Source organism: Crassostrea angulata, chromosome 10 (assembly GCF_025612915.1).
Source record: "Crassostrea angulata isolate pt1a10 chromosome 10, ASM2561291v2, whole genome shotgun sequence".
NCBI classification, from domain to species: Eukaryota; Metazoa; Mollusca; class Bivalvia; order Ostreida; family Ostreidae; genus Magallana; species Magallana angulata.
Window position 1 is genome coordinate 46,162,410 of NC_069120.1, and position 27,255 is coordinate 46,189,664.

Consider the following 27,255-nt stretch of genomic DNA (forward strand, 5'->3'; position numbering starts at 1 on the left):
ATTTTCATAAACACTTTTAAGATATATACATGCAAGTTTTACAATGAATTTTTGTTTTTCACCACCCATTCATACATGCACACACATTCACATTAGTAAGTAATATGCTTTAAAATTTACACAGGTAAATGGAATAACTTAATCAATTTCTGCTCTTGATACTAAAAAAAATAGAAAGATGAAATATAACTTAACTAGTTTTGTTCAAAAATATTTTTCCAGAGCAACCACTGGTTATCAAAAATTAACAATGTTGAATTGTGTATTGCTACACACCTTTCAATGTAATATTTCATTCTTAAATGACTAAGAAGGCCACACATATTTGGAATTCTACTTTGCAACAAGCATGAAAAAATATACTGTTTGCAACATAATATAATAAAATTTATTACCTTGTTATTTACATTTAATGGAGTCTCGCCTAAAATAATATTATTAACATTAAAACCGACTCTATTAGATGTTGTTGTGTATATATGCATGCTAAAATTTCTACACAGAGGTAATATTTTTTCACACAAAACAAACATATGCAGTATAGTTTCTATTTCAGTGCCACAAAATCTACAACAGTCATCGGTTTTAATTTTGATTTTTTAAAGGTAGTAACATACAGGAAGAATCCTATGAAGGATTCTGTACTGTAAACATTGTAATGAGGAATCCATAGTAATTTTAAAACAAATTTTAAACACATCTTGTATACATATATTATCAAGTCCATGTGGAGACAACTCTTCATTCCATTTGTATATTGAAGTGGGAACAATATTGTTCTTGTTTATACAATTATAAATCACTTTTGTACATTTCTCATTTAGTAAAATATTTTCAAAATAAAAAGGTAGATATGGACCACATCTACTTTCAACAACATTTTTGTTCAATGACATACATTTCAAAAAACTGGAAATAGCAGTAATAATACTATTGTATTGCATTATACATATTCTTGAGATATTGAACTTTTGCTGAAACATGTTTTTCGTTAAAAAATTTCCTTCGTTTGATAAAACATAGGTAATCACAGATTACAAAGCTCACCGAGACGAGACATCACCCTTATGAGATTTCACCTTTATGAGACCATCTTTATCATATTAAATGAAAATCATACTTTATGATCTTGGATATTCATGGATTCTGTTTTAACACAATATCGTATATCATCTGTTAAAAAATTGTATGATAATCATATGATTATATGTTAATCAATACAATAATATAAACTTAAATTAAATATTGCATCCTATCATATTTACAACATATATCATATAATACAATAAAATACCATAATAAACAATGATGAGATATGATATTGTAACGTATGATATGACATTGTATTGTGTTATACGTTATTGTATTTGATCAAATAATACAATATCATAATATATAAAACAATATAATATAGTATTATATTACAATATCATATTACATAATACATCATAACATTGAAACATATGATATTATATTGCATAATATAGTATGATATTGTATGATACTGTATCATTTTTGATACATAATATGATATTGTATCATATGATACAATATAATTTGATACAACATTGTATCATATCAAATGATACAATTTTATGTGATAAAGTAAAATATTATATAATACAATATTATATTATACATATGGTATCATATGATACAATAATATATTTTACAATATCATACAATACAATTTCATGTGATGTGATAAATATCATATTATAAACCAATATCATATTATACAATATCGTATGATACGATATTATATAATATAACAGTATCATATTATACAATTTCATGTGATATAATTCTCTATTACAGAAACTTATATCATATTATGCAAAATCGTATGATACAATATTATAGAATATACAATATAGTATCAATAAACAATATTATATTTTGCAATATCTGATGTAATAGTATCATGTGATTAGAAAATAAATTAATAATACAATATAATATTATACAATATTGTATCATAATATACAATACTATACATAACGATATCATGATACAATATCATATCGTATCATATTACTTTTTATAAAATTACATATGATATTATATTGTATCATATCAAACAATATCGTTTCATACCATACAATACTATATCATAGGAATCATGTTATATCATTTATCAACAAACACATCTATCTATCGAGCAGGTTTGAGTGAGGTAGGAGATTTCTTTAGCATCCTTGAAAATGGAGATCAGACTCTGCATCTGAAGCAACCTCTGCGTTTCATTTATAATATAGTTAAATCAACTATGCAAGCTATCATCTATAAAACATGTGACCTGTTCCCAAAAAACTAAACCTCATCCAGCATCCGAAACCTATGGCTCAGATTCAGCATTCAAGCGTGTCAGGTGCATGAGTATACATAAGACGCATCTCCATGCAAGTTTGGTGAAGTTCAGACCATTAATAACTAAGATATCATCATCAGAGGGCACTAGAAATTAAAACCTTAACCTGCTCCAGCATCTGCAACCTATGGCTCAGATTCAACAATCATGCCTGTCAGGTGCATCTGTATCATAAGACACCATCCATTCAAGTTTGGTGAAATTAGGACCTGTAATAACTGAGATATATTTTTTAGCATCCTTGATATTGGAGATCAAGCTCTGCATCTGAAGCTTCCTCTGTGATTCATTCATACTACAGTTTAATCAACTATGCAAGTTTGAAAAAGTACTATTATCTATTAAACATGTGACCTGTTCCAAAAAACTTAACCATATCCAGCATCTAAAACCTATGGCTCAGATTCAGCATTCAAACCTGTCAGGTGCATTAGTATCATAAGACGCACCATCCATGGAAGTCTGGTGAAGTACGGACCAGCAGTAACTAAGATATAATCATCAGAGGGCACCTGTTTCAAAAACTTTAACCAGCTCTAAAAACCTTAACCTCCTTCAGCATCTGAAACGTATGGCTCAGATTCAGCATTCAAGCCTGTCTGGTGCATCAGTATCATAAGACACACCATCTATGGAAGTCTGGTGAAGTACGGACCAGCAGTAACTAAGATATAATCATCAGAGGGCACCTGCAACAAAAACTTTAACCAGCTCTAAAAACCTTAACCTCCTCCAGCATCCGAAACCTATAGCTCAGATTCAGCACTCAAGCCTGCCTGGTGCATCAGTATCATAAGACACACCATCCATGCAAGTTTGGTGAAGTACGGACCAGCAGTAACTTAGATATTGCTATCAAAGGGCACCTGCAACAAAAACTTTAACCAGCTCTAAAAACCTTAACCTCCTCCAGCATCCGAAACCTATAGCTCAGATTCAGCACTCAAGCCTGTCTGGTGCATCAGTATCATAAAACACACCATCCATGCAATTTTGGTGAAGTACGTACCTGCAGTAACTTAGATATTGCTATCAAAGGGCACCTGCAACAAAAACTTTAACCAGCTCCAAAAACCTTAACCTCCTCCAGCATCCGAAACCTATAGCTCAGATTCAGCACTCAAGCCTGTCTGGTGCATCAGTATCATAAGACACACCATCCATGCAAGTTTGGTGAAGTACGGACCTGCAGTAACTTAGATATTGCTATCAAAGGGCACCTGCAACAAAAACTTTAACCTGGTCCAACAACCTTAACCTCCTCCAGCATCTGAAATTTAGGACTCAGATTCAGCATCCAAGTCTTTCAAGTCCATAAGTAGGTCCAGATGCATCATCCATGCAAGTTTGGTGAAGATAGGACAAGTAATAGCTTAGATACAGGACCTGCAACAAAAACTTTAACCAGGTCCGGACGCCGACGCCGACGCCGACACCGACGCCGACACCGACGCCGACGCCGAGGGTATAGCATAAGCTCCCCCTGACTTCGTCTCGGTGAGCTAAAAATCAGCAACATTTTTAACACCATTTTGATACCATTTTTTGTAGAAAACACTGTTGTTATTAATCCTTATATTGGAATTAAACCATACTGGAACATTTAAAAAAATTTTTTTTGCATACATTTCATTTTCAGTATTCTTCATGACATATAGCCATGAGGTAAAAACATCTTTCCAAAAATCATTATTTTTAGGTATCAAAATATCTGAGATAAATGCATCACCAAAATCAAATATTTCATTTACAATGTCTCTACCATTAATTGTTAAGAATATATCTAACCATGGCTTGTTGTTTTTGGTCAATTTCTTAATCCAAGAACATTTTAATGACTTGATGAAAAAGTCTACATTAACCATTTTTTAACCCCCAGATAAGTAATCTTGTGATACAACAACTCTTTTTACTTTATCACATTTTGATTTCCATATAAATTCAAATAAATCTTTACAAAGTAAAGTTATTTTTTCACATTTTGGTGAGGGAAGAGAAATAAATAAATGATTAAGTTTTGGCAAAATAAGAGTTTTAACAATTGTCACTCGGCCAATTGGCGTGAGTATTCGTCTTTTCCATTGTTGTATCAGTGATTTAATTTTTGGTAAAGTAATATTATAATTTAATTCAGTGATGTTTTCTAAATTTACTGAAAAATGAATTCCAAGCAAAACAAAAGTTGTTGAACCCCAGTCTAGTTTCCATCTAGTATGATGGAAGACCTCTTTTGAGAATTTTTTCGAGCCAATCCAAATAATTTTAGTTTTTGAACAATTTACCTTTAAACCAGAAAATTTTGAGAAAAAATCTAGGTTATCAAGAGCAGCAAATAAAGAAATTGGTGAGCCATCAAGAGTTAGCAAAGTATCATCTGCATATTGTGAAATTTTATGTTCTTTGTCATTAACAAAAATGCCTTTAATATTATTGTTTTGTTTAATAAGAATAGATAGAATTTCTGCACAGAGTAGGAATAGATATGGGGCAATAGGATCACCCTGTCTGCAACCTCTTTGTATATTGATTTGTTCAGATAAATGTCTGCATTGTAAAACAGATGCTTTAAAATTTGTATTTAAAATCTTAATCCAGTCTATATAGTTTTTCCCAAAACCAAAGTAATTTAAAACCTTGTATATAAAGGACCAAGAAATTGAATCAAAAGCTTTCTCAAAGTCGATTAAAACTAATAACCCAGGTATATGTTCTGATTCCGTGTATGCCATTAAGTCATAAACAAATCTTGTATTTTCACCAATATATCTATCTTTCATGAATCCCGACTGTGTGTCAGAGATAATTAAATCAAGTATAGGTTTTAATCTACGACTCAAACAGCCAGATATAAGCTTATAAAAAACATTTAATAACGTAATTGGCCTCCAATTTTTTAGAAACTGCCGAGGTTTATCCCCTTTTGGTAAACAAGATATTATACCAAGTCTTTGGGTAATAGGTAGTTGTTTTTTTGTGAAAATACAGTTGATTGCTTGTAAAATAAAACACTTTAAGTCATTCCAAAAAAATTTGAAAAACTCAGCAGTAAAGCCGTCGCTTCCAGGAGACTTATTATTTTTCATGTTTTTTAAGTACAGCTATTTGTAAGAACCAGGCAGAAACATAGATGACTGATTCATGATAGTTAATTTGTTTGTAAAAATTGGTACAAACACATTAAAAAACATCTATATGAATATTTTTTCTTAAATATAATTTGATTCTGTGCACTGGTTTAAAAAAAAATGAACTCAACAAACACCATAGTTGCTGATTCAGTCTACAGTCTCTATTGTATAGTGGTTACACATTTAAGGTTTGTTTCTAAAAATCCTACATTTTCCAGGTATATGGAAAACAAAACTGTGTTTAATTGATTATGCAGAATTTATATCAACTGAAAATTCCATGGGTTATTCAAGCTATGAATAAATATTACGATTAGAAATTATGCAATTTCATCAAAATCTAGTTATCTCCCTTTGTCGCTCTTCAGTGTTGGAGTTGAAAAGGGTACAGTGATGCTCTTCCGTGTGTAGAAGGTCATGGAAGGTGAGGATTATGCAGGAAAGAAAATGTAGTTTTATTTGAAATTAAGTAATATATTGAACAATGTAGTTAATATATTTCATATTAGGAAATATTAGAATCCATGGAAAGTAGTCTTGTATGCAGTTTTTCTTCATTTTTACCTGATAAAAGCAAGTGTACCACATCACCTTATTTCCCAAATGAAAACAGTTTAGTGTACGTGAAAAACTGTAGGAGAAACATTAAAAACCACCTCAAATCATGTAACATAGGAGATATAGCTTCTGAGGGACATTTGATATGTTACCGTGCTGGTGTTTTTTCGCTATTTGGGGACTATACCATCTGTCCATTTCATCGATACTCCCTTGGGATACGATGGAAGAAGAAGTCATCCTGCTCACACCCGAGTCACAGTACAACGGCAAAGGCAGAGGTTGGGAGGAGCATAACTTTGTCTATGTCTCGGCACCTTCATACAGTATATGGATATATTGTCCCTATTGGCTCAGGTATATATATGTATTGTATTTGTGTAGTGGAAGTTGCATATATCATGTCAATGAATAGATTTTGCATACATGTTAAAAATGCAGACACATATCAATTTATATAATATTGAGAACAGGATAGATTTCAGAATTAACATATCACTAGGCAGGGATCAACATAAATAACAATCTCTGTTATTTATGTCTCTGACATAGGCACTAAAACCCATCTTAATCAATGTATAAAATTTTTGTTCTATAACATTTTATACAAGTAGTAGGTTATATGGAGATAAAAAAAAATGTTAAATTGATTTAAATAGGGAGCACCTATAATTATGTGCGAAATGCCACAATTAATATATCCAGAGATATAAATAACATTTATTATGTTATTTATGTCTCTGAGATATCACTCTTGTATCTTCATTGAATGCCTTTTAAAAAATTCTATTAAATTAACTCACAATAAAGGAACATATTTTAGCTTCTATGTCTTTTATGCATAATTTAAAATACATTTTTAGGCTTGTGCAGTAGATGTAGAAAAAATGTAACCCAGGAAATGAAATGGTGCGAGGTAAGAAATAATTTTTATGTTTTATTTTAAAACAAATAAAACAATGAATTGAATGCTATTAAATAACTTATACATGTATGATATACATGATTGATTATGGGAATAAATGAGCACACACACACACACATAAAAAACTTATTTCTGTATGCTATTTTAAAGTACATAATACCTAGTATATAAAACTCTAAAAATAATTTGGCTGCATTTTTAACAAAATGTATTTAAATTTGCTTAGAATAAAGGCAATGTATTTATCTGTTTGATCATGTCTATAATCAATATGATTATGATATTTACTTTATCGGAATCGCACGTCATACACAAATTAAACTAAAAACAATCGGGATCGGCAGTTATAAGATAAAAAATTTATATCGCTGCATGGCCAAGTTAGAGTTCAAATGCATTTGTGTCTCGTTTTAGTGATTATTTTGGAGTAACAAACTATTTTGTCAAGCTAAATTTTAATATATGACATAATTTCAGTGCTGTAAAGATGCATCTTCTGCTCAAATTTGCAAAAATACCTCGGATGACACCCCTGAAGCAACCTTACAGGTAATGTTATCAATTTGTCTCTCACTAGTCTTCAAACAGTTTTATTTTATGCACTAATTTCATGTGCTTATAAAATATGAGGCTAATTGTAATAAAATCCTGAAGATAGTTGTGTGTACAACTTGTCAGAAATTTTCTAAAGTTTGTTTTAATGATGCATAAAAGTACAGTAAATCGATCAACTCTCAAATTTGGACAAAGTCAAATGATTTTGTTTTCAAATGATTTTGTTTTGTTTATACATTTCCATGTCACATGCACATTGTACATATGTTTCTTCTTTAACCTGTTGTAAACCTTCTTTTTTTTTAAATTTGAATATTTCTGAATTTATCTCTTTGAAAAGAGATGAATATTGCTTGGGTAATTTGAAAAAATATTATAAATTTTTGGAGAATTGATTGGGATGAAAAATTATTTACAGAAATACTGTAATGAGCAAAGAATTGGACCAAACAGTTTTAAAAAAATTGCATTTTAAAATAAAACCTGTATGAGTTTGATCTTTTACTTATAAACATATATACATTTTCAGCAGTCCAGGAACCTCCAAACAAGGACAGAGAATTATGCTGAACAGTGCCATTCAGAGACAGAGAATTCCGCTGAACAGTGCCATTCAGAGACTTTGTCACAGGTATTTGCTTTGATACTTGATTCCCTAAAAATTGTATCCTCCTAGCCGGCACCCAATAGGGATCAGTCTGTCTGTCCGTCCATCCATCTGTCTTTCTGGTATCACTTATCTGGGGCATATTTTCTCTTCCCTTGGCCCAATCTGGCAAATACTTCACAGACAAAGTGCCTTCTGGTAAAGGTTGACTTGTGTAGTGACCTTGAATCAAGTTTTTATATCAACCTTAAGGGACTAGCAGACCTTTATTTGTCAAAATCCTTGTCTTGACTTTGCTCTCTCTCTCTCTTTCTCTCTCTCTCTCTCTCTCTCTCTCTCTCTCTCTCTGACCCAATGAATCTCAGACTAGACCAGAAGACTGCCAGTAGGTATTGGCTGTGAGGTGAGCATGAATCAAGTTTATTCATTGCCCATAGAGTACTTGTTTAATTAAGGGATGTGCAATGATCTTGACCCAAATTTAGTAGAGGTTAAGGTCAAAGCAGAATCCCCTGTAACACTTTTGTAAAAACAGGGCATCTCAATGATGTCTAGTGGTGTTTCATATGTAAAGTTGTCTTAGATACTGTCCTGTAAAAATTGAAGACTGGACATATATATATGTATATATATATATATATATATAAAGAGGATTTGTAAATTTTGTGATTTTTTAATATGATTTATCCAGTGAGTTGAAATGGTGTTAATACTCACTAGACTTGTCAAGCAAATAAACTATATCAATTTATGCTAAATCACACAATCATCATAATTATAGAAGCTTTATTTTTTTCATATGGCTTAAATACACCTCTCGCAACAACTTGCATATAGAATTTTGTTGTTAAAGATGTGCATGTGATGTGATGATATTTCGGAACTTGTGCTTCTTTATGGAATTAAATTATGTGCAGTATTTATACATTACCACTTACCAGACATTCATTTTGTGTACAATAAATGTCGATTAATGTGGGAGAGTGGGGTATGTGAGCGTGGCCACTTTTTAGCTAGCTTTTATGATCACTTTTAGTCCAGCGTCCATCTGTCTGTTTGTATGTACGTTAACTTTTTACATTTTTGACTTCTTCTCCAGAACCACTATTAAAATTTGTTAAAATGGAGGGCCACTTCATTCAAGGGGAGATAATCAAAAATCATTGAAAATTTGTTGGTATTTTTTAAAAATCTTCTCAAAAACCATTTGGCCAAAAAGGTGAAACTTGTGTGGAAGCATCCTCAGGTAGTGTAGATTCAAATTTGTTCAAATCATGATTTCCAGGGGTAGGGTGGGGCCACAATGGGGATGTTGAATTTTTACATAGGAATGTAGAAGGAAAATTCTTCTTCTCAGAAACTGATCAGCCAGAAAAGCTATTAATCGTTTGAAAGCATCCTCAGATAGGGTAGATTCAAGTTGGTTCAAATCGTAATCCCTGTGGGTAGGGTGGGGCCACAAAAGGGGGGGGGGATGTCAAATTTTTACTTAGGAATATATAGAGAAAAATCTTTAAAAATCATCTTTTATTTTAACACAATTTTTCTAGAAAAGCTCTTACTTTAGTCAGTTCAGATAGTGTAGATTAAAATTTGTCAAAATCATGATTTTCATATAATATGATAAAGGTGGTCTCATAATGGTGATACATCGTCTCGGTGAGCTTTGTAATCTGTGATTACCTATGTTTAAAAATTGTTTTGACTCTGGCTCCTGAACAATTCTTGGGCCTCACATAATCCATAAATAAACAATTGTTTAAGTCTGATCATCTTTTCGAGAACTGCAATGCTCAATACTAGTATATAATAATGATTGTAAATTTTGTTAAAAATAATGTAGTAGTGAGTGGGAATGAAACCTTAGCATAATGTTTCAATAATTTTCAAACATCCCTTGCATATTTATTTTTTTAACCGGGTTTTCCAACGGAAAAATCTGGTTATTAAAATGGTGAAAAATGGCGGGCGGGCGGCTGCCAAAAGGATACCTCATTGTACGGATAACTCTTCCTACAGTTTTCAAGATAGGAAGTTGTTCTTTTGCAGATCAATTGTACATATATCAGAGGTGTGCATATTGCTAGGATATATGATTTCTTTCGTTTGAGGGACGAATTAGACAGAAATCAATTTCTACTTGTTATAATAATGAATTAATTATCCGGATATATAAGGTTTTCATTCGAATACCTGTTTGTGTCACCTGGTTCTTAAGAACCGGTTTATTAGCAAGGCTATATAAAGAATTGCTCAGGTGTTAAATACCAGTTTAGGACGACACGTACAGCGGAAAGTTTAAATTTTCAGAATTGTTTTATTTAATACATAAATCATGTGATCCAACTTTATGCCATAATTATGTGTGTGTACATTTAATATGCCAAATATTAAATAGCTGCAGCGTGTCGTTGCTAATTCCACACAATGTGTTGTTATTTACTAGTATCATAGTATTCAGCTTTCATTTGGAAAGTAATGAATGGATTTAAAGGAGAATTTGATTTCCGATAATTTATGAAAAAAAATACCAGCTTTTGAACTTAGTCATTTTTGGGCAAAATATTGCATATAGGGTACCCTCATTGTACAGATAACTCCTCCTACAGTTCTCAAGATAGGTAATTGTTCTTTTGCAGATCAATTGAACATATATTAGAGGTGTGCATATTGCTAGGATTTTGATTTCCGATAATTTATGAAAAAAATACCAGCTTTTGAACTTAGTCATTTTTTGGCAAAATATTGCATATAGGGTACTCCATTTCACTGGATACGGGTTGACTTGGATTATGGATACAGTTCACATAAAAGAAAACCTGGTTTGCTGTCACATTGACAGCTTTTCACTTGTATTTAGTTGTACAGCTTCTAAACCCCAACCTCCCTCAAAATCTTAAAATTCACTTGATACTAATCATTTCAATTTTTTTTCACAGACAGATGAATCGACAACATATACTTTGTCACAAGAATCTAGCTGGAGCACTTCCTTAGAAGGACAAATACACCTCACAGATGGAATAGAAAATCTGAACAACACCTTGATGTCTCTAAGTGGTGGCCAAGTAAGCCCAATAAAGTTTCAGCTGAAAACTCCATTGAGGGAGGTCCAGTCTAGCACAAGAAGATATTTAAAAAGGAAGGCCAAGGAGGTAGTGCATACAGTTCTCAATCATTTGGCTCCAGGACAATCCAGTGATATGTTCCAGTTACTTTATGAAGACAACTGTCATGAGGATACAGAGCAAAGTGATAAAACAGAACTTGAAATCACTGATACAATTCTTCAACTCTATTGTGAAGCTGAAAACAATGCTCTCAAACGTCAACTTCTGTCCCTGCTGTCCTTGCCGAATGCACATAGTAAATTGAAACTTCAGAAACTCATTCCAGGACTTACAAAGTGGGAAATTGATCAAAGTCGAGCACATGCTGCATCTCATGGAGCAGGTTCTTTACCAGGACCTATGGAACCAGGATACCGGAATCGCATGAACAAAGAAAAGCTGGAGCATGTTTTATCTTTTTTCTTGGATCCAAAATTTCATCAAATTTGTTCATATGGAACAAAAGATTTGCATTGTGACAATGGACAGACTGTCACCATACCCCAAGTAGTGAGAACAACATGCCACTCCTCTCTCCTACAAATGTACAAGTCATACTGCTCTGAAACAGGTTTTGTTCCTTTGTCAGATTCTACTCTCTACAAAATTCTGTCTACATGCTCTGCAAGTAAGAGAACCAACCTAACAGGTCTAGACAACATTGCCACTGATGGTGCTGCAGCTGTAGATGACCTAATAAAAATGTGTGACCAATTAAAAGGATTAGGATCTGAAACAAATACAGTTGCCAATCTCACCACTGCCTTAAAATCCCTAAAGATGTACCTCAAGTCAGAATATAAATTTAGCGTGGGACTATCTAGTGGATGCCAAGATCATTGTTTGAAGTTTGCTTTGAGTCACCCAACCAATGTGCTGTTGCAGGAAGAATGTGATCATTCCCATGAAGAAATTTGTGGAAAATGCAACATCCTCAATGAAATAAACAGTGCCTTGTTTAATGAAATCCAAAATATCAGAAGTAAGTAATTTTTTTTTGCAGAGCAATATTTCAATTTTTTTAACAATTTTTTAGAATTAGAGCTTAGCTATTTTATATTCGCAACAAAGCACTTCATTTAACATGTATTTTAACATTCCCATTTTTTGTTCACAGCATCTGACGTAGCAGAAGAGTTAGCATTAACAGCAGAGAAAGCTCTTGAGAAAATATCAGATTGGAAAGCCCACATACTAAGGACTCAGAACCAAGAAGAGGGTAGATATAGAGCATTAGAAGAGCTGCAGCCACACCAACTTCTGATTATTATGGACTGGGCAATGAAGTTCCTTCCTGCACTTTATAGAGAAAAGCAGTCAGATTTTTTTGGACAAAAAGGCATGAGCTGGCATGTTTCTGTTGCTATATTTAGAGCAGAAGATGGATCTTTGAAGGTACCTTTCAAGATATTATTCAGAAAATGTCACACATTTTTAATATATCAATGATATAAAGATTGAGAACTCTATATACAAATGATATACATAAGACATTGACTAATTGGACGCATTTGAATAAGATGGAATTAGATTGTCTTTTAATTTGATAGAGAGAAAACAATCTGTAGTAGTATACAGCATATTGATTATGCATGTATAGGTATGAAAATGATAAATCCAACTTTGCATTTATAGCACAAGACATTCAATCACATTTTTGGAGCAGTGAGGCAAGATTGGTTTGCTGTTGCATCAGCCATCGAGCACATCCTAAAGAGTATAAGAGTACAAATGCCTGGAATTGAAGAAGTTTTTTTACGAAGTGACAATGCAGGTTGCTATCACTGTGGGTGCCTGTGGCTGAGCATGCATGGAATTAGTGAAAGAACAGGTGAGATTTCAATTGCCTGAAATGATTTTTCTTTATTGTTATATTTGGGTATAAAAGGAAACCATGACATTTTTTGTTGTTTTATTTTAAACAAACATTGGTTTATGATTGCATCATAGATTTTTTTGGCAGAATTTGTGCAAATGATGAAAGTAGTGTTTATAAGGTTTTAATAACTTTTTTTTCAGGTATCAGCATTGTACGCTATGACTTCAGTGAACCTCAGGCAGGAAAAAGTTATTGCGATGCCAAAATTGCCCATATGCGATCCAAATTAAGGATGTTTGTTTCATCTGGAGAAAATGTAACAACACCATTTGACATGAAGAAGGCAATAATGGATGGAAGTGGTGTAGCAGGATGTCAATGTGCAGTTGTGGAAGTTGACAGGAAAAACCAGACAATGACTAGTCATTGCATCAAGGGAATCACCAACATTAATAATCTTGCCTTTGAAGGAGATGATATCATTGCCTGGCACAGTTTTAGTATTGGTATTGGTATCAAGATAAAAAGAGAAGATGTCTTGAAAAGTGAGCAGCTTGACACAGGACTCATCATACTGTCTAACTTTGAAGAACCATCAAAAAACTATGGTGTGATCTCTCACATAAAAAACTGTTCAGTTACACCAACCAGTATTTTCCACTGTTCTGAATTAGGCTGTAATCAGCAGTTTTCCTCATACCAAATACTTCAAGAGCATATTCTTCTGGATAGACATGTTCAAGAGAAAACATCAACTTATGATGCTCTACGACATCATTGGTCCGAGTTGTGTAATTCCAATTTGTTCATTTCTAAACAGCTGGTGCAAATAGGCAGAGATCACCATACCCTTGTGAAGAATTCATCAGTAGAGAAGCTTCAACAAGGATGGGCACTGAAAAAAACAAGGAAATTTGCACGCTTCTCTTCCAAAGTGAAAGATTTTCTCCATAGAGTTTTTCAAGAGGGCGAAGAATCAGGTAGGAAAGCAATTCCTGTTGAAGTATCTCAACGTATGAAATCTTTGCGAAACAGCACTGGAGAGAAGTTTTTCAATCCCGATGAATGGCTGCAGCCTTCTCAGATTAACTCCTTTTTTTCAAGACTTTCTCTGAATGCAAAAGCCAAGGATATCAAGGATGAACCAGAAGAAGATGACCATCTGCGAGAAATACTGCAGTCAATATATGAGGAAGAAGAAAGAGACAGCATTAGAGATGCCATGACCTTAGAACTTGACAGTCCAATATGATTGTTTAAACTTGTAAATGTAGAAATATTGGTGCTGTCTTTCAATGATTGTTGGTTTGTTTAGATAATGTCTGTATGTACATCTAACATGCATGGAATCATAAATGATATGTGGCAAAACCTAGGTGTATTTTTATATGTATTCTTTCAGCTTCTGTGGTTGTCATGGCAATAACAGTTGTGATAATGCATAGATATCTAAAAAGTAGATTTCAAAAGAAAGGAAATATACATGTGGGTTATTTTTTTGTATTAATTTTTATCAATTTTAAAGAATTAAAATGAAAAAAAGCTAAACTTTAATTTGCTCACAGTCATAATTACTAGCTAATAGACTCTTTGTGATTTTGAAATATTCCTTGTTGAAACATATTAGCACAGGACTTTACTTTGATTTATATATAGATATACACGTGAAAAGTCATTTCTGCTTCAACTCTTCCTGTAGTCATTATGCTGCCATGGTAACAGAAATTTACAATTTATCTAAATTTTGAATTCTGAGGATTGGCATTCTCAATTCTGTATATTTGAAATTAATGAATGTTTCGTTTAATATCTCAGTTTGATCTTTTAAATATTTGACAAAATTTTATTTTACTCAAATACAGATTGTGATGATATTTTTTGTTGCTAAGGTAAAAGAGTAATACTAAGATTCCAAATGCTTTAAATCAAGTTTAAGATATGTATTTTCCTTGCTACATGTATATGCTCAAAATTTTTTTAACTTGTGCGGCTAACTGAAATATGCTCCCAAAATGTAAAAATTTAAGTTGTATTTTTTAAGGCAATTTTTTGGATATTTCGTTGCCATAGTAACAGTTTGATAGTTAATAAGTCACCAGTTTTATCTGTATTTTGTCATTTTTAGGATGTGTACTTTCTATCTTATATGCTCTATTTCTTTTTAAACTTGTATTCATTATTAGCAGTATGTCCACAAAATGTAACAATTTTTGGTTTTTTGATGAAAACGATATTTTGGGAAATTTTATTGACATGGTTACCAAATGCTTTTTAAAAACCCATCGGTTTTATCTAAAGTTTTAAATGTTCAAGGTGTGTACTTTCTATTTTAGGTATTAAGATTTCTTTGACAAGTGTTATTTTTCCACAACATCTTTCCAAAATATGATGATAGGTAGTGTATATGTAAAATTTGAATTTTCATGTAGTTTCATCGCCATGGTAACACATTATGTATTTAAAAACCCATGAATTTTATCTTAAAAGTGTTTTGTAAGGGATGTGTACTTTTTATCCTCTGTGCTCAAAATTTTGGCACATGTGGCATTTTTACGTATTATGCCCTTGAAAATGTTTGATTCTGAGGAAAAACCTTAATGACGATTTCTTAAAAAACAACATGTTTTTAACTTATTTTTACCATTTGTTGGAAAGGTAGAATAATATTGTTATTATGATTAACAGTGAATATATTGGGCCATATTTACAGAAACAAAAATAAAATTTGTATAGTTTTGTTTAATTTTTTTTTTTAATTGCCGAAAGTAAGAGATTAATTCAAAATAGTATGTGTTTGGTGTTTGCTGTTCAGGTACATTTACATGGTGCCACGTTACCATGGCAACAAAGGTTGAACAAAAAAGTCATCATCTCCAATGATGTTCTGGTGGTCCATAAAACTTCATATTAAAATTTCATAGAAATCTGAGTTGGTCATGAATCACCCCCTGCCTGGTTCTTACAAATAGCTGTACTTAACACATCAAGAATTTCACTTTCTGATATTTTTTTTTCAAGTAGTTTAGAAGTATGGTCATCTAATTTCTTTACATAAGTATTATCTATAATATCATTTAAGTCAATATCAATCAGATCTGTATCATAGTCAGTGTACAAAGTCTCATAGAAGGATTTTATTTGCTTGAGTATTTCAAATTGATCATATATAATCATATCAACATCAAAATTTAATTATTTTACCCTTGATATCTCGAATATTTGGGTATCTCAAAGTTTTTAACCAATCCCATCTAGTTCGAGATAACGAGGTTTGTCTGTAATTGGTATTTTTGGAGAAATCATGAAATTTTAATACAATGGAATTAAAACAAGTAACAGTATTCTAAGCTAAATATTTATGTAATTTACACACTTAGGGTCACACTTACCACAGCTTCTGCCTCAGCCTTCTTCTTTTTCTTCTTTTTAGCTCCACTGAAATTTTCATGACAGCATTTACTTGAAAATAACATCTGCTAAAACAATATGTTTAAACCATGCCTCTTTATTTACTTGTCAATTCTACTTTGATATTGAAGTTGTACTTAACCCTGACATTACTCAGGGTTGCAAATAACCACTCGCCCACTCGCAAATGCGAGTAATTTTTACTGTGGGCGACTATTTCTTAAAGATTTAGTTGCCCACATGGCGAGTATGAATTTTTTGGGCAATCAAGGACCAACTTAAATTAAATAGTCACTTTTTGATCGGCAACTTCGTTGGAATTTCCTCCGTAAGAGAAGTTAAAGTTGCCCTATATTATAAGTTTACAATCGTTTGAATTAACCCCAAAGGCAATCAAATGATAATTAACTAATTCTGAAGAAGTTTTCACAGCTTCAGTTAACACCTGTTGTAATTAATAACTCAGATTGTCTTATCTTTCGGGGTTATAAATACGGGTGATGCAACCACATACTGTGCAACCGATGTTTATAAGTTGTAGTGCTGATATTACTATTAGTTAGTAATTTGTAATTAGTTAATAATTCTGTCAAATTAATGCTAAAATAAACATAAAACCGCTTTTTTGCAGTTATCAATTTAAAAATAAGATTGTTTATATAACGGTTGTAACTGGATCAAAGGGTTGGACTAATACCTCAAAAATACACAGAAATACAGAGACTAATTTTATTTGTCATTAAGCTAACAATTACAAAACATCTCATCTATAAAATGTATGAATACAAAGAGAATTAAATTTAATAAATTGGATCTAATTCAAATTAATAATAGCACTTTACAATTTTTATTCTACATGTATATATTTAAATATTATAAACTAACTTCATTGTGAATATCAGTGGAGTGGGCCCCTATAAATTTTTGTGGGCTTCTATAACTTGAAAAGTTGGGAGCCCACATGGCCCCTGGGTTTGAAAATGTTATTTGCAACCCTGTTACTCAACCTTTTAAAAAAGTAAAGTGGTTGAACTGAATTTCAACAGACTAAAGAGCAAATCAGGTGGTAAATGACATCTCAGTTTTAAGACAAAACAAAACTAATAACAAAATATTCTTACTCAGTGGCTTGGCCAACAGCCTGCTGTAATAAGTGGTCAAATTTAGAACTGCTGGGCTTCATATCCGCTAAAAAAAAAAAAGAAATTCGAAGACCTTTAGTAATTATTCATTTTAATACAGTCTGAAGAACCTTTATCTGAAAGCATTCTAAAATACATTTTGATTAACATGACAGATCTAATTCTTTGCTACCCCAAATTTCCACATATTAATCCTTTTTCTTGGTACCAGGGATAAATAAACACAAAGAATAAGTCCAATGCTCAAACAACTTAATCTATAGCGCTTTCAAAATAAAGGTTTAAAAAAACCCATAGTATTTATCTCAAAAGAAACACTGATTTACTGTAGTAGCTGATCAGGATTTTATTTTATACTCTGTATTTAAATGGGTTATCCAAGTATCTTTCAATCATTGCGATGTCCATTTATTAATTAAAAGAAATATATTTACCAAGTGGAATCTCATCATCCTTTGCCTTCCCAGATTTTGGTCTGGCTTTTTTGTTTTTCTTTGCTTTTGTTTCGACTATAAATGATACAATACTATCTTTTTACACTCGTATGAAACAAATCAAAAGAATGTAATTAAACTACAACTTCATTTGTAAATACTGTGCTTTGTAATGTGACCATAGATAAAACGTGTTGGTTTAAAACAGATTTGATAAAAGAAACAACTTATATATGTTTGTATACAAACGGCATGTTTAATCTTGTTGGCAAAACATTTTTCGCCTAATTATCCTTGCAGATGTACTAAAAATTGTAAGATATGTATACGTTTCGAAGACATACAAATATATCATTGAATGCAATTGCCTAATTTAAAAATTACGATGCAGAGTACATATAATTTGATGAAATAGTTTGTAACCAACAAAATTTCATACCTTCGTCAGCCATCTTTGTTTACTCTCTAGCACGCACCAAATATCAAATCGAATCTCCATTGGTTGCAAGGATTTAAACCGACTAGTGTAAAAGATCGAGTATGATTTAATTCAAGATATGTTAGATAATTTAATTATATTTTAACTCATTATATTAGAATTTTAACATCATCACTTTTTGCGTTATGCAGGTCCGCCACTTGTAAAAAAATCAAAGTATTGAAAGTACTCAGTTCTTTCACAATGTATGCTCACAGTCCAATAATTATAATTTACATCTTCGCTAGCCAAGGGTGGCGTTCCATGGTGTTTCTCTATTCACCCAATAGAAAAACCACGATGGATCGTCGCCCTTGGCTAGCGAAGATGTATAATTTAAAGCTGCTTGGTCCGATTTTTTTGTAATTACAGTATCAAAATTTTTTCAATACAAATCATTAATCTTAGAAAGTTATGGACTTTCTCCTATTTACACCACCAGAATCAGTCTCCTTTCAAAATTAGAAATATTCAAAGTAAATAAAAATAATTTCTCTTTGGGCAAACGAAAAAACAAACCAAAATGCATCACGGGAATGTTTAGAAAAGGAAACCGCTTGGTTTCGTACCCCGAATGATTGGGGTTATTCAACCCGCATGCTATGCATCGATTGTAAAGAAAGCAGACTTTGGAAATATTAGCGAACAAAACGTACACATGTTTATTTGTAATTGTCTGATCATTTCGACCTTTATTTAAAGCGATGTCAAAGTCGTAATACAACCATACCCGTCTCGTCGTCAGGGGTGAAATTTAACATGAGGCGAAATAACGCGGTACCTTTTAATGTCGTTTGTTTTGTTAGCAAATTTTGTACGCATTTTTCTTCATTGAAATTTGGCATAATTGACGGGTAAAACTACTGCAATGTCTATTATTATACATATACTAAGCATAGCCATCGTTGAAAAGCGTGCATAAAATTTGATATAAAATCGGACCAAGCAGCTTTAACGAGTGTTTTTTAATAATGAAAATATGTGCAAACATAGGCTAATTTAAAATTGGAATTTTAGATATTTCTTTGTTTTTTATGAACAAAATTTTTGAATTACTTGACAGATTGTAATAATTCTAAATATATAACCTTCCTCAAAATACAATTTGAACTCAGTCGCGTTACAGTTATACAATTTCCAAATCATTTTTTTTCGAACGAAAAAAAAATACAAACGTAACTTCACCAGAAATGGTTACGTGGTTATAATTTTTTATTATTAAAAATAAAACCTCATAAACAATGGAGCAACAGATTGAGAGAATCAAGATACAAGATACGGGAAAATGACAACATTGAATCACATTAAAAATTCAACAAGACCGACAAAAAATTATAACTCGATGTATATACCATACACAGATTGTGAAATGTAATCTCTGCCTGTGCGCAGTGGCGTTGAAAACGTTATGTTCAAATTAATAAGAAATCCAAGGATTTGTTTTGGCGTTTACTATGAAAGCATGCGGCTTTGGGGGTGAATTCTTTGCGCAAGTATATATTTGACATATATGACACGTATAGTATATACATGTATGTGCACTAAATTTTATATATCAAAACGCGATATGCGATATGTACCTTTAGTTTTACTTCACTTATCGAGATCAAATAAATGCAGCGGCAATTATTCTCAAATATATTAAGAACGTCATCTGTAAATTATCTGATCATAAACACATATCAACTTCGCATTACCAATGCGTGTACAACTGCAAAACTTAAAACTTATAAAAGCTATGTTGATATCACGTCTTAGTCGCTGTCACAACAATGTCTATGAAAATTGCGACTGTTCCAAGGACCTTCCACTTTCGCTTTGCCCGAGTAAGTGCATAGGACAGTTGATTAAAATCAACTCCCCCCCCCCCTCCCAAAAAAAAATCAATAAATTAAAGTGTGTTTACATACAACAGTTGCAAAAAAGATTTTCGTTTGCACTCCATTTCGGATCGATAGCATGCGATCAATACACGTGTAAACTACAGTGTTACTGAATAAATCTTTTGGTTTACGCGGCACAATCGTCTCAATGACCTTTTTCGTTTTTCTATATAATGAGGAAACGCTCAACGTTAAGGACAGGGGCGTACAAGGCACCGTAATCCACCCAATTGGAACAATAAAGACAAACGATTTTCAGTTTCAGTAAAAATATTAATTTTTGGCTAGTAAATGTTGTTTATTGTGTAAATGTCATGGTTTGAGTCAAACATATGCTTTCATTCTGTAAGCACGACAGATATGGGTTTCCAAATGAAGCTTCACAGCGTTTATTCAAAAATCTTTATCATTTACTGTTCTAAATTGCAATTTTAGGTATAAATGGGTCTTGACTCCATCCTAAAGATACTTTTATTTAAAAGATAAGTTTTTGTTCATTTTTATTAATGATTTATCAAAATGGGTCAAAATCCGTGGTTTTTACAAAAACTTTTCACTTTTATTAAGTTATTTCAATGATTCTCAAACAATCAAAGATATTCACCGTTCCTGTAGTGAATCAGAGTAGCTCAGTTTAGATAGGCGGAGGCTTCTAGACTAGTCTAATCGGATAAGAGGGTGTTCGAATCTTTTCCGTCGTTTTATTTCTAATTTTTGTAGTTTGTAAATATTTTTAGTCTCACGGAATGCCCTTTGAGTAACAAAATTTATATAATACCATTAATTTAACCTTATTTTAAATTTCTATAATTATTTTTTACAGCCATCAAATTCAAATAATGATTAGTTTGTGATTAATAAGCACTAATTAATTAGGTCGTAAGTCATAAGTTCTTTTGTAAAACGCAGCCCTGGGCATTTTCAAACATTATTCGTGTTGTTGCTTGTGGGCGTGGTCTTAGCACCTTTGATGGCTACCTCTCTGCTTAACTGTGTGTCATGACAGATGATGAAATTTTTCTTTTTCTCCCTTGAAGCATCTCTTTTTCGTTGCTCTGACACAGACATGCGATTACTTCAGCTATAAAAAAAATTCTAAAGCATGCTACACCCCCCCCCCCGGGTCAATCCCAAATCTGCCAATGGGTGCCATTTATGTGAGTGTGTGGTGTCTTATAGTGTGTGGATTTATTGTCATTTTGTGTATGATTTATAATTCCTATTGTGTGTATTGCATGTAGTTTTACTTTTTATTAAGGTCTTCCGTTTCCAACGGAAGACCTTATTGTTTTCGTACTGTTTCTTATTATTATTATTATTATTTTTTTCCACAAAATTTGTGCACGCGATATCTCGAAAACTATTCGGCCGATTTCGACCATTTTTTCACAGATGATTGCCAGTGGTCATAATTCTAGAAGTTTTTTGAAATTTTGAAATCGTCACTTCCGGTTCCGATTTACGGCCGATTTTGTAAGTTTTTACGACCCATTTTGTGCAGACATAAACTCAGAGACTATAAGAGATATAAATATGAAATTTTCAGGATAGGTAGACCATAGTTTGAAGATGTGCAGAACGTATTTTTTTTGCGCCAGTGGCGCCATTCCTTTGAGCTCGCCGAGGCTCGAAAATTGGATACGAATTTTGCATCAAAAACTTCATACATTTTGATCTGTATCTTTTTATCAGTTAATATTTTGTTAAGACATATATAACAAAAGTGGTAGATAATCAAAAGTTCTTTCCAACAAATTTAAGAAAAAGGGGCTGGCCCCTTTATTTAGGGGCCAAAACACTTATAAACTCTAATACAAATAACTTAAAATCGATAAAGATTTTGTAATGCATTATAGAAGCAAAGTTGTTGATCGTACCAATATCTATAAGAAAAAATCATTGCCACGCCCATTTTTTACGTAATTAGGGATTTTTAGGGGCCAGAGTATTTAAACTTTGACGCAATATAACTAGAAAAGTAAAAATATTTTGTTAGACATCGTAGAAGAGAAAATGTTTGAATTTATGATTAAAATCGATTCCACTTATCACAACACGAATTTCCGTCCCCATTAGGGATCTAGAGGGCTGGCCCCTTAAATATTCAAACATTTGTATCTCAAAAATGATAAACAATTTTTAATAAATGTAAGAACAATAAATGTTAGAATTTGTAAGCCCTTTCGATTGAATTCAAGAAAGAGGGGCTGGCCCCTTAAATTAGGGGCCAAGACACTCGTTAACTCTATTACAGATAACTTAAAAATGATAAAGATTTCGTAATGCATTATAGAAGCAAAGTTGTTGATCGTAACAATATCTATCAGGAAAAATCATTGCCACGCCCATTTATTACGTAATTAGAGATTTTAAGGGGCCAAAGTACTTAAACTTTGAGACAATATATCTAGAGAAGGAGACATATTTTGTTAAGCTTTGTAAAAGAGAAAATGCTTGCGTTGATAATTCTAATCGATTCCATCAATCAAAACACCAATATCTGTCCCCATTAGGGATCCAGAGGGCTGGCCCCTTAAATATTCAATCATTGGTATCTCAAATATGATCAACAATTTTAGATACGTGTAATAACAAAAAAATGTTAGAATTTGTGAGACCTTTCGACCGAATTCAAGAAAAAGGGGCTGGACCCTTAAATTAGGGGCCAAGCCACTCGTAATGTCTTTTTCATATACCTTAAAAACCATAAAGATTTTATTATGCATTACAGAAACAAAGTTGTTGATCATAACTATATCAGTTTGTAAAACGCATTGCCACACCCATTGATGACGTAATTATTGATTTTAGGGGACTAAACTCTTAAATCTTTAATATGCAAAATGTGAAAAAGCAAAACACTTTGTTATGCATTTTAAAGGATATTGACAATCGTATACATTATCTGAAACGGAGTGTTTGAGGTGGAATTCAGAAATTTTATTGATATTTTAATCGTATCGTTTAAAAATTGAACGGAAGACCTACTCGTTACTCGTAACGAGATCGTATCTAGTTCGTATAATTATCGCTAAATGAAATAGTAAAATTGAATGAATTAAAAAAAGAATGTCATTTTATAATTCTTAATCATATCGTCTCCATCTGTTCATATCCCGGTCTCCATTACAAGTTTGTGCCTGAACGTAGCAAACGGCGACTTTTATATAGCAAAGAAATAAAGTAAAAACTTGTATTCTCTATATATATTTCTCAGTCCAAATTTCGCAATTTTGTTTAAGGGTTTTCTGTTTTTTAAAAGTCTAATGTATCTCATTTCAAAGCCACAGAATTGTATTTTTGGTATCTAGCAAATCTGAGATCAAACGCTACATGCAGTTTTCATTGTACATGTAGTAAACCTTTGATATTTGACCCCATCTCGTGATTTCCATGTACACTTCTAAACATTCTGTACAATAAAACATGCAAGGTTTGATCTGGTTATTTAAAACAAAAGTATCAAGCACAAAGAAAATGCATTGCCTAAACAAAATATCAGTTTTCAATCTGCTATGTTTCATTTACCTCAAATATTTTGTACTAAAATGCATTTTCCTGGAATAAAAAAAAGGATCTAGAACAATACGTGTGCATTTCTTAAACTGAGAGAATCCGCTTTCGGTCTACCGTCTGAAGGAGGCTTGAGATGGAACGATATCGGTTCCTCTGTTAGTAGGACCAGGGGGATCAAGGCCGTGTGAACGGGTGGTGTAGTGGTAATACACCCTGTGTATGGTACATATCTGTGAATGGGCCCGGTAACAGAAAGCATGCTGTAGTTTAAAGTTTAAGGTCGTGATCGACAGGGGAGACACGTTACCGACTGTTATCACTTTCTGTCACGAAAAACGGAAACAAAAAAATAATCGTTCATACAATCATTAGGTTTTTTTTCAAATGCATTGATACACGTTAAGGTTTGAACATTGATTTATTGAACTTCATTTTTTTAACTAACCATCAGAACTCCCTAAAAGTTTACGATATTGTTGGTTTAAACTATTTTTAGTAAAGAAAAAATCCATTTTTTTCACATTAATTTTAAATTTTGGTAGCCCCTAATAGACTAGTAGGTATCTTTATAGAGAACTCTTCTTCTAGGCTAAAGGAGATCAATACAGTCTAAAAATGGCCACGACCATTGAGGCTGCTACATTAAATATAAAATGTATAATAATAAAAGAGTTCGTACGATTGTGTTCAAATGATACCATATACCTGAACCTTATTTGGACATACAATATTCATCCGCATTGCTGATGTGAAATTAACCCTTTACTTGGTGGGAGTAATGAGCAAACAGGTCAAGGTAAAAACAAGTGTATACCTTACATGTCGTATTCTGTTACATTTTCCGTGTTGTATATAGAAGTATTAGAGTCGAGGGTGAGGGATTATTATAACGGTAATATGACTACATGTATATACAGCCAACTTAGAACATTACTGGTACACATAACACAGGTAATTCTGTACCATATTTGTCTATCCGCCTGCATAATGAGATAATTTACGTTAACAATTAATTCAATGTTATTTCAATTTCAACAGATACTACAGTAGATGAAAGAATTATTGGAAAATGAGACATGCGACGACAATGCGCAATGACATCTCGTTCGAGTGTTCGAGTTGTTTTACAGCGGTTCGCTCCCTTGTACTAGATTAAAAATAATTCCCAAAGAGTTTCAGAACTCGGTCATGGCTGAAATAGGTGTGTAAATATATGCAAATTTCCAGTTGTAATATGTTATAATGGTAAAAGATTTTGAAGAGGTGTCAAAACCAAATAAAGCGTACATGCATGCAGATACCAAGGAAAGTCTGTCGCACAGGCCCGTTTATTGTAGCAGTACGGAATGTGTCTGGCCCAAAACATTTGGAAATGATTTATTGCACACGCATGTTGAATTTTATAACAAGGAATTTTAAAGGTCACGAATATATAAGTCTAGAAATCAAAATAATTATGTCAACAAGTATATTTTTACTTTTTTAGTTTATTATTAGAGAGTATAATATTTTTTTTAATAAACCATATTTGATGAATACACGACAGACATGCTCTTTAAAGTTAAATATTGTTTATATTTAGGTATATTTTCACAAATTACTCACTTTAAACAAACCTTAAATATAATGTAATTTCTGATATGAGAACGTTTTTCAATAAAAGCAATGTTTTATAGAAAGTGTGATTTTCAATACTTGTAAATTCATTTATTCTGCATATAAAATTAGTACGTTGATCGTATTTATATACTTTCAAAAGAAAACATAAGAATGTAATATATATTTTGTCTACTTTTTATTTTAATTTTTCTCAAAATTAAAACAATAGTTTATATCAAATATTTGAGACAATTCATGTATAACTATACACGTATTCACTGATATGTACAATTGATTCTTTGTACAAATAACTGTAATATACATTGTAATTTCTCCTTATAAAAAACAATGGGCATAACAGTAACAAAACAACGCTATAAAATTAAACCTTTTCTTTGTGTAACAGATAAAAATCCAAACAATATCACTTGGAATGTTTTGGTTTTCTACATGGCTTTCACGTCATTTCCGCAGGGGAAACAACTCGTGTGTCCGCCGATGTAGCAGAATGATATGTGTAATATTGCATATATATGTTGCGGAGCGGATGAGGCAGATGATACAGAGTTTGCATATTATAACCAAGCTGAGTCCTCATTTGATGATGCATCAAGAGAATTACAGGTTTAGACTAGTTTTATACACTCCCGCAATAGGCGTTGCCATCGGTACCGAATGTTAACCGCCATATTGCGAGAAGGAGCACTTTCATTTGTAGTTCACAAACATCCTATCAACAGGACGGCACCGCCTCGATCTCCGTCAGAATGATTTCGAAGTCTTGACTGTCCCCAATTTTGTTCATTTCGATGATGAATGTTGATTCGTGAGAATAGTGACGCACAATGTTGTCATCCATTTTGACGATAATTCTGAAATCAAATAATGAAAAACAATTAACACTCCAGCTTTATGACTTAATACACTTTTTGCGTTAATCATATTAAATAGAAGTATATTTAATAAGTAAGTGTTATGCTTACCCCTTCTTTGAGCGCTTGTATGTGATTTTGATATTTTCAACAGGAATGTTGTATTTTTCCTCAACCTAAAAACCCAATGAAAAAAATTCTCTATCAAAAACAAAGTTAGGCAGAGCATTGTAAAGTGTAACTAAATTTTGGTGTGTTTTTAAATAAATTAATTCACGGTGGATTAAATCCCTGTCAGTGACATGGTAGCTTACCGCTTTTAAAAGACCGTGTAATGTGGGAGTCCGCAGCATAAGGGCTGTAAACACCGACTCATGATGTTCTCGTACGTACAGCAGCACTGAAACAGCCACAAAACAATCCAATTAATGACAACTTACAATCCTTATTAGTTTTCTTATTTAGTTTTGCTTTTACTTTCATATTCGTGACAAGTTTAAAGTATATACCTTTTTGAAATGATTCGTAGGAGTCCCGCCTTTGTCTTTTGAATGGCGGACACAAGACGTCATCAAAGCTGTCCCCCAGGGAATTCAAACTGTAAGGAAAGAACAGAGTACTTCATTAAAAAAATATATCAAATATTTAAATTCACTGGTGTTTTTTATTTTAAATAAAAGATTAAGATAGTTCTTAATATTTCATGAAGTTTTATTTACCTTGAGTTTCCATCATCGTCTAAGCCGCTGATTGACAAACGTGATGGACTTTTCTAAAAATGAAAAAAAAAAAATAATTACAATTTATAAATGATGTTATAGTTATTCATGTAAGCAAAAATGATAAAGCT

The 27,255-nt window shown here is 32.4% G+C and overlaps 4 protein-coding genes across 9 annotated transcripts in view; 2 read left to right on the forward strand and 2 right to left on the reverse strand.

Annotated features, from left to right (window-relative positions):
• The window catches only part of LOC128165110 (jouberin-like), a 38,905-nt gene extending 20,339 nt beyond the window's left edge, over positions 1–18,566 (reverse strand). For both annotated transcript variants that reach the window (XM_052829323.1, XM_052829324.1), the window contains exons 1-4: positions 18,497–18,566; positions 18,058–18,132; positions 17,603–17,669; positions 16,463–16,508 (exon numbers count right to left, since the gene is read on the reverse strand). In XM_052829323.1, coding sequence (XP_052685283.1) covers positions 16,463–16,508; positions 17,603–17,669; positions 18,058–18,132; positions 18,497–18,509 — 201 coding nt within the window. In that variant the 5' untranslated portion in view covers positions 18,510–18,566. The remainder of the gene's footprint in view (positions 1–16,462; positions 16,509–17,602; positions 17,670–18,057; positions 18,133–18,496) is intronic.
• LOC128165113 (uncharacterized) lies at positions 5,804–9,019 on the forward strand. The gene is made up of 4 exons (XM_052829326.1): positions 5,804–6,414; positions 6,921–6,973; positions 7,460–7,531; positions 8,067–9,019. Exons 1-4 carry the CDS (start codon positions 6,024–6,026, stop codon positions 8,211–8,213), a joined length of 663 nt encoding a protein of 220 aa, XP_052685286.1. The 5' UTR covers positions 5,804–6,023; the 3' UTR covers positions 8,214–9,019.
• On the forward strand, positions 11,662–15,816 carry LOC128165111 (uncharacterized). Its single transcript, XM_052829325.1, has 4 exons — positions 11,662–12,236; positions 12,372–12,649; positions 12,890–13,085; positions 13,274–15,816. The coding sequence occupies exons 1-4, from the start codon at positions 11,798–11,800 to the stop codon at positions 14,323–14,325; spliced, it is 1,965 nt and encodes a 654-aa protein (XP_052685285.1). The 5' UTR covers positions 11,662–11,797; the 3' UTR covers positions 14,326–15,816.
• A 7,146-nt stretch (positions 18,567–25,712) lies between the features above and the next one.
• LOC128166245 (grainyhead-like protein 1 homolog) overlaps positions 25,713–27,255 on the reverse strand; it is a 31,834-nt gene continuing 30,291 nt past the window's right edge. For all 5 annotated transcript variants that reach the window (XM_052831278.1, XM_052831277.1, XM_052831279.1 and 2 more), the window contains exons 14-18: positions 27,125–27,177; positions 26,915–27,003; positions 26,720–26,805; positions 26,517–26,581; positions 25,713–26,405 (exon numbers count right to left, since the gene is read on the reverse strand). In XM_052831278.1, coding sequence (XP_052687238.1) covers positions 26,267–26,405; positions 26,517–26,581; positions 26,720–26,805; positions 26,915–27,003; positions 27,125–27,177 — 432 coding nt within the window. In that variant the 3' untranslated portion in view covers positions 25,713–26,266. The remainder of the gene's footprint in view (positions 26,406–26,516; positions 26,582–26,719; positions 26,806–26,914; positions 27,004–27,124; positions 27,178–27,255) is intronic.

Coding starts and splice junctions, on each gene's coding strand:
- LOC128165111 (XM_052829325.1), top strand. CDS start 11,798: ATGTACAAGTCATACTGCTCTGAAACAGGTTTTGTTCCTTTGTCAGAT. Junction 12,650..12,889: donor CAGAAGATGGATCTTTGAAG/GTACCTTTCAAG, acceptor TTGCATTTATAG/CACAAGACATTCAATCACAT. Junction 13,086..13,273: donor TGGAATTAGTGAAAGAACAG/GTGAGATTTCAA, acceptor CTTTTTTTTCAG/GTATCAGCATTGTACGCTAT.
- LOC128165113 (XM_052829326.1), top strand. CDS start 6,024: ATGGAAAGTAGTCTTGTATGCAGTTTTTCTTCATTTTTACCTGATAAA. Junction 6,415..6,920: donor TATTGTCCCTATTGGCTCAG/GTATATATATGT, acceptor ATACATTTTTAG/GCTTGTGCAGTAGATGTAGA. Junction 7,532..8,066: donor CCCCTGAAGCAACCTTACAG/GTAATGTTATCA, acceptor ATACATTTTCAG/CAGTCCAGGAACCTCCAAAC.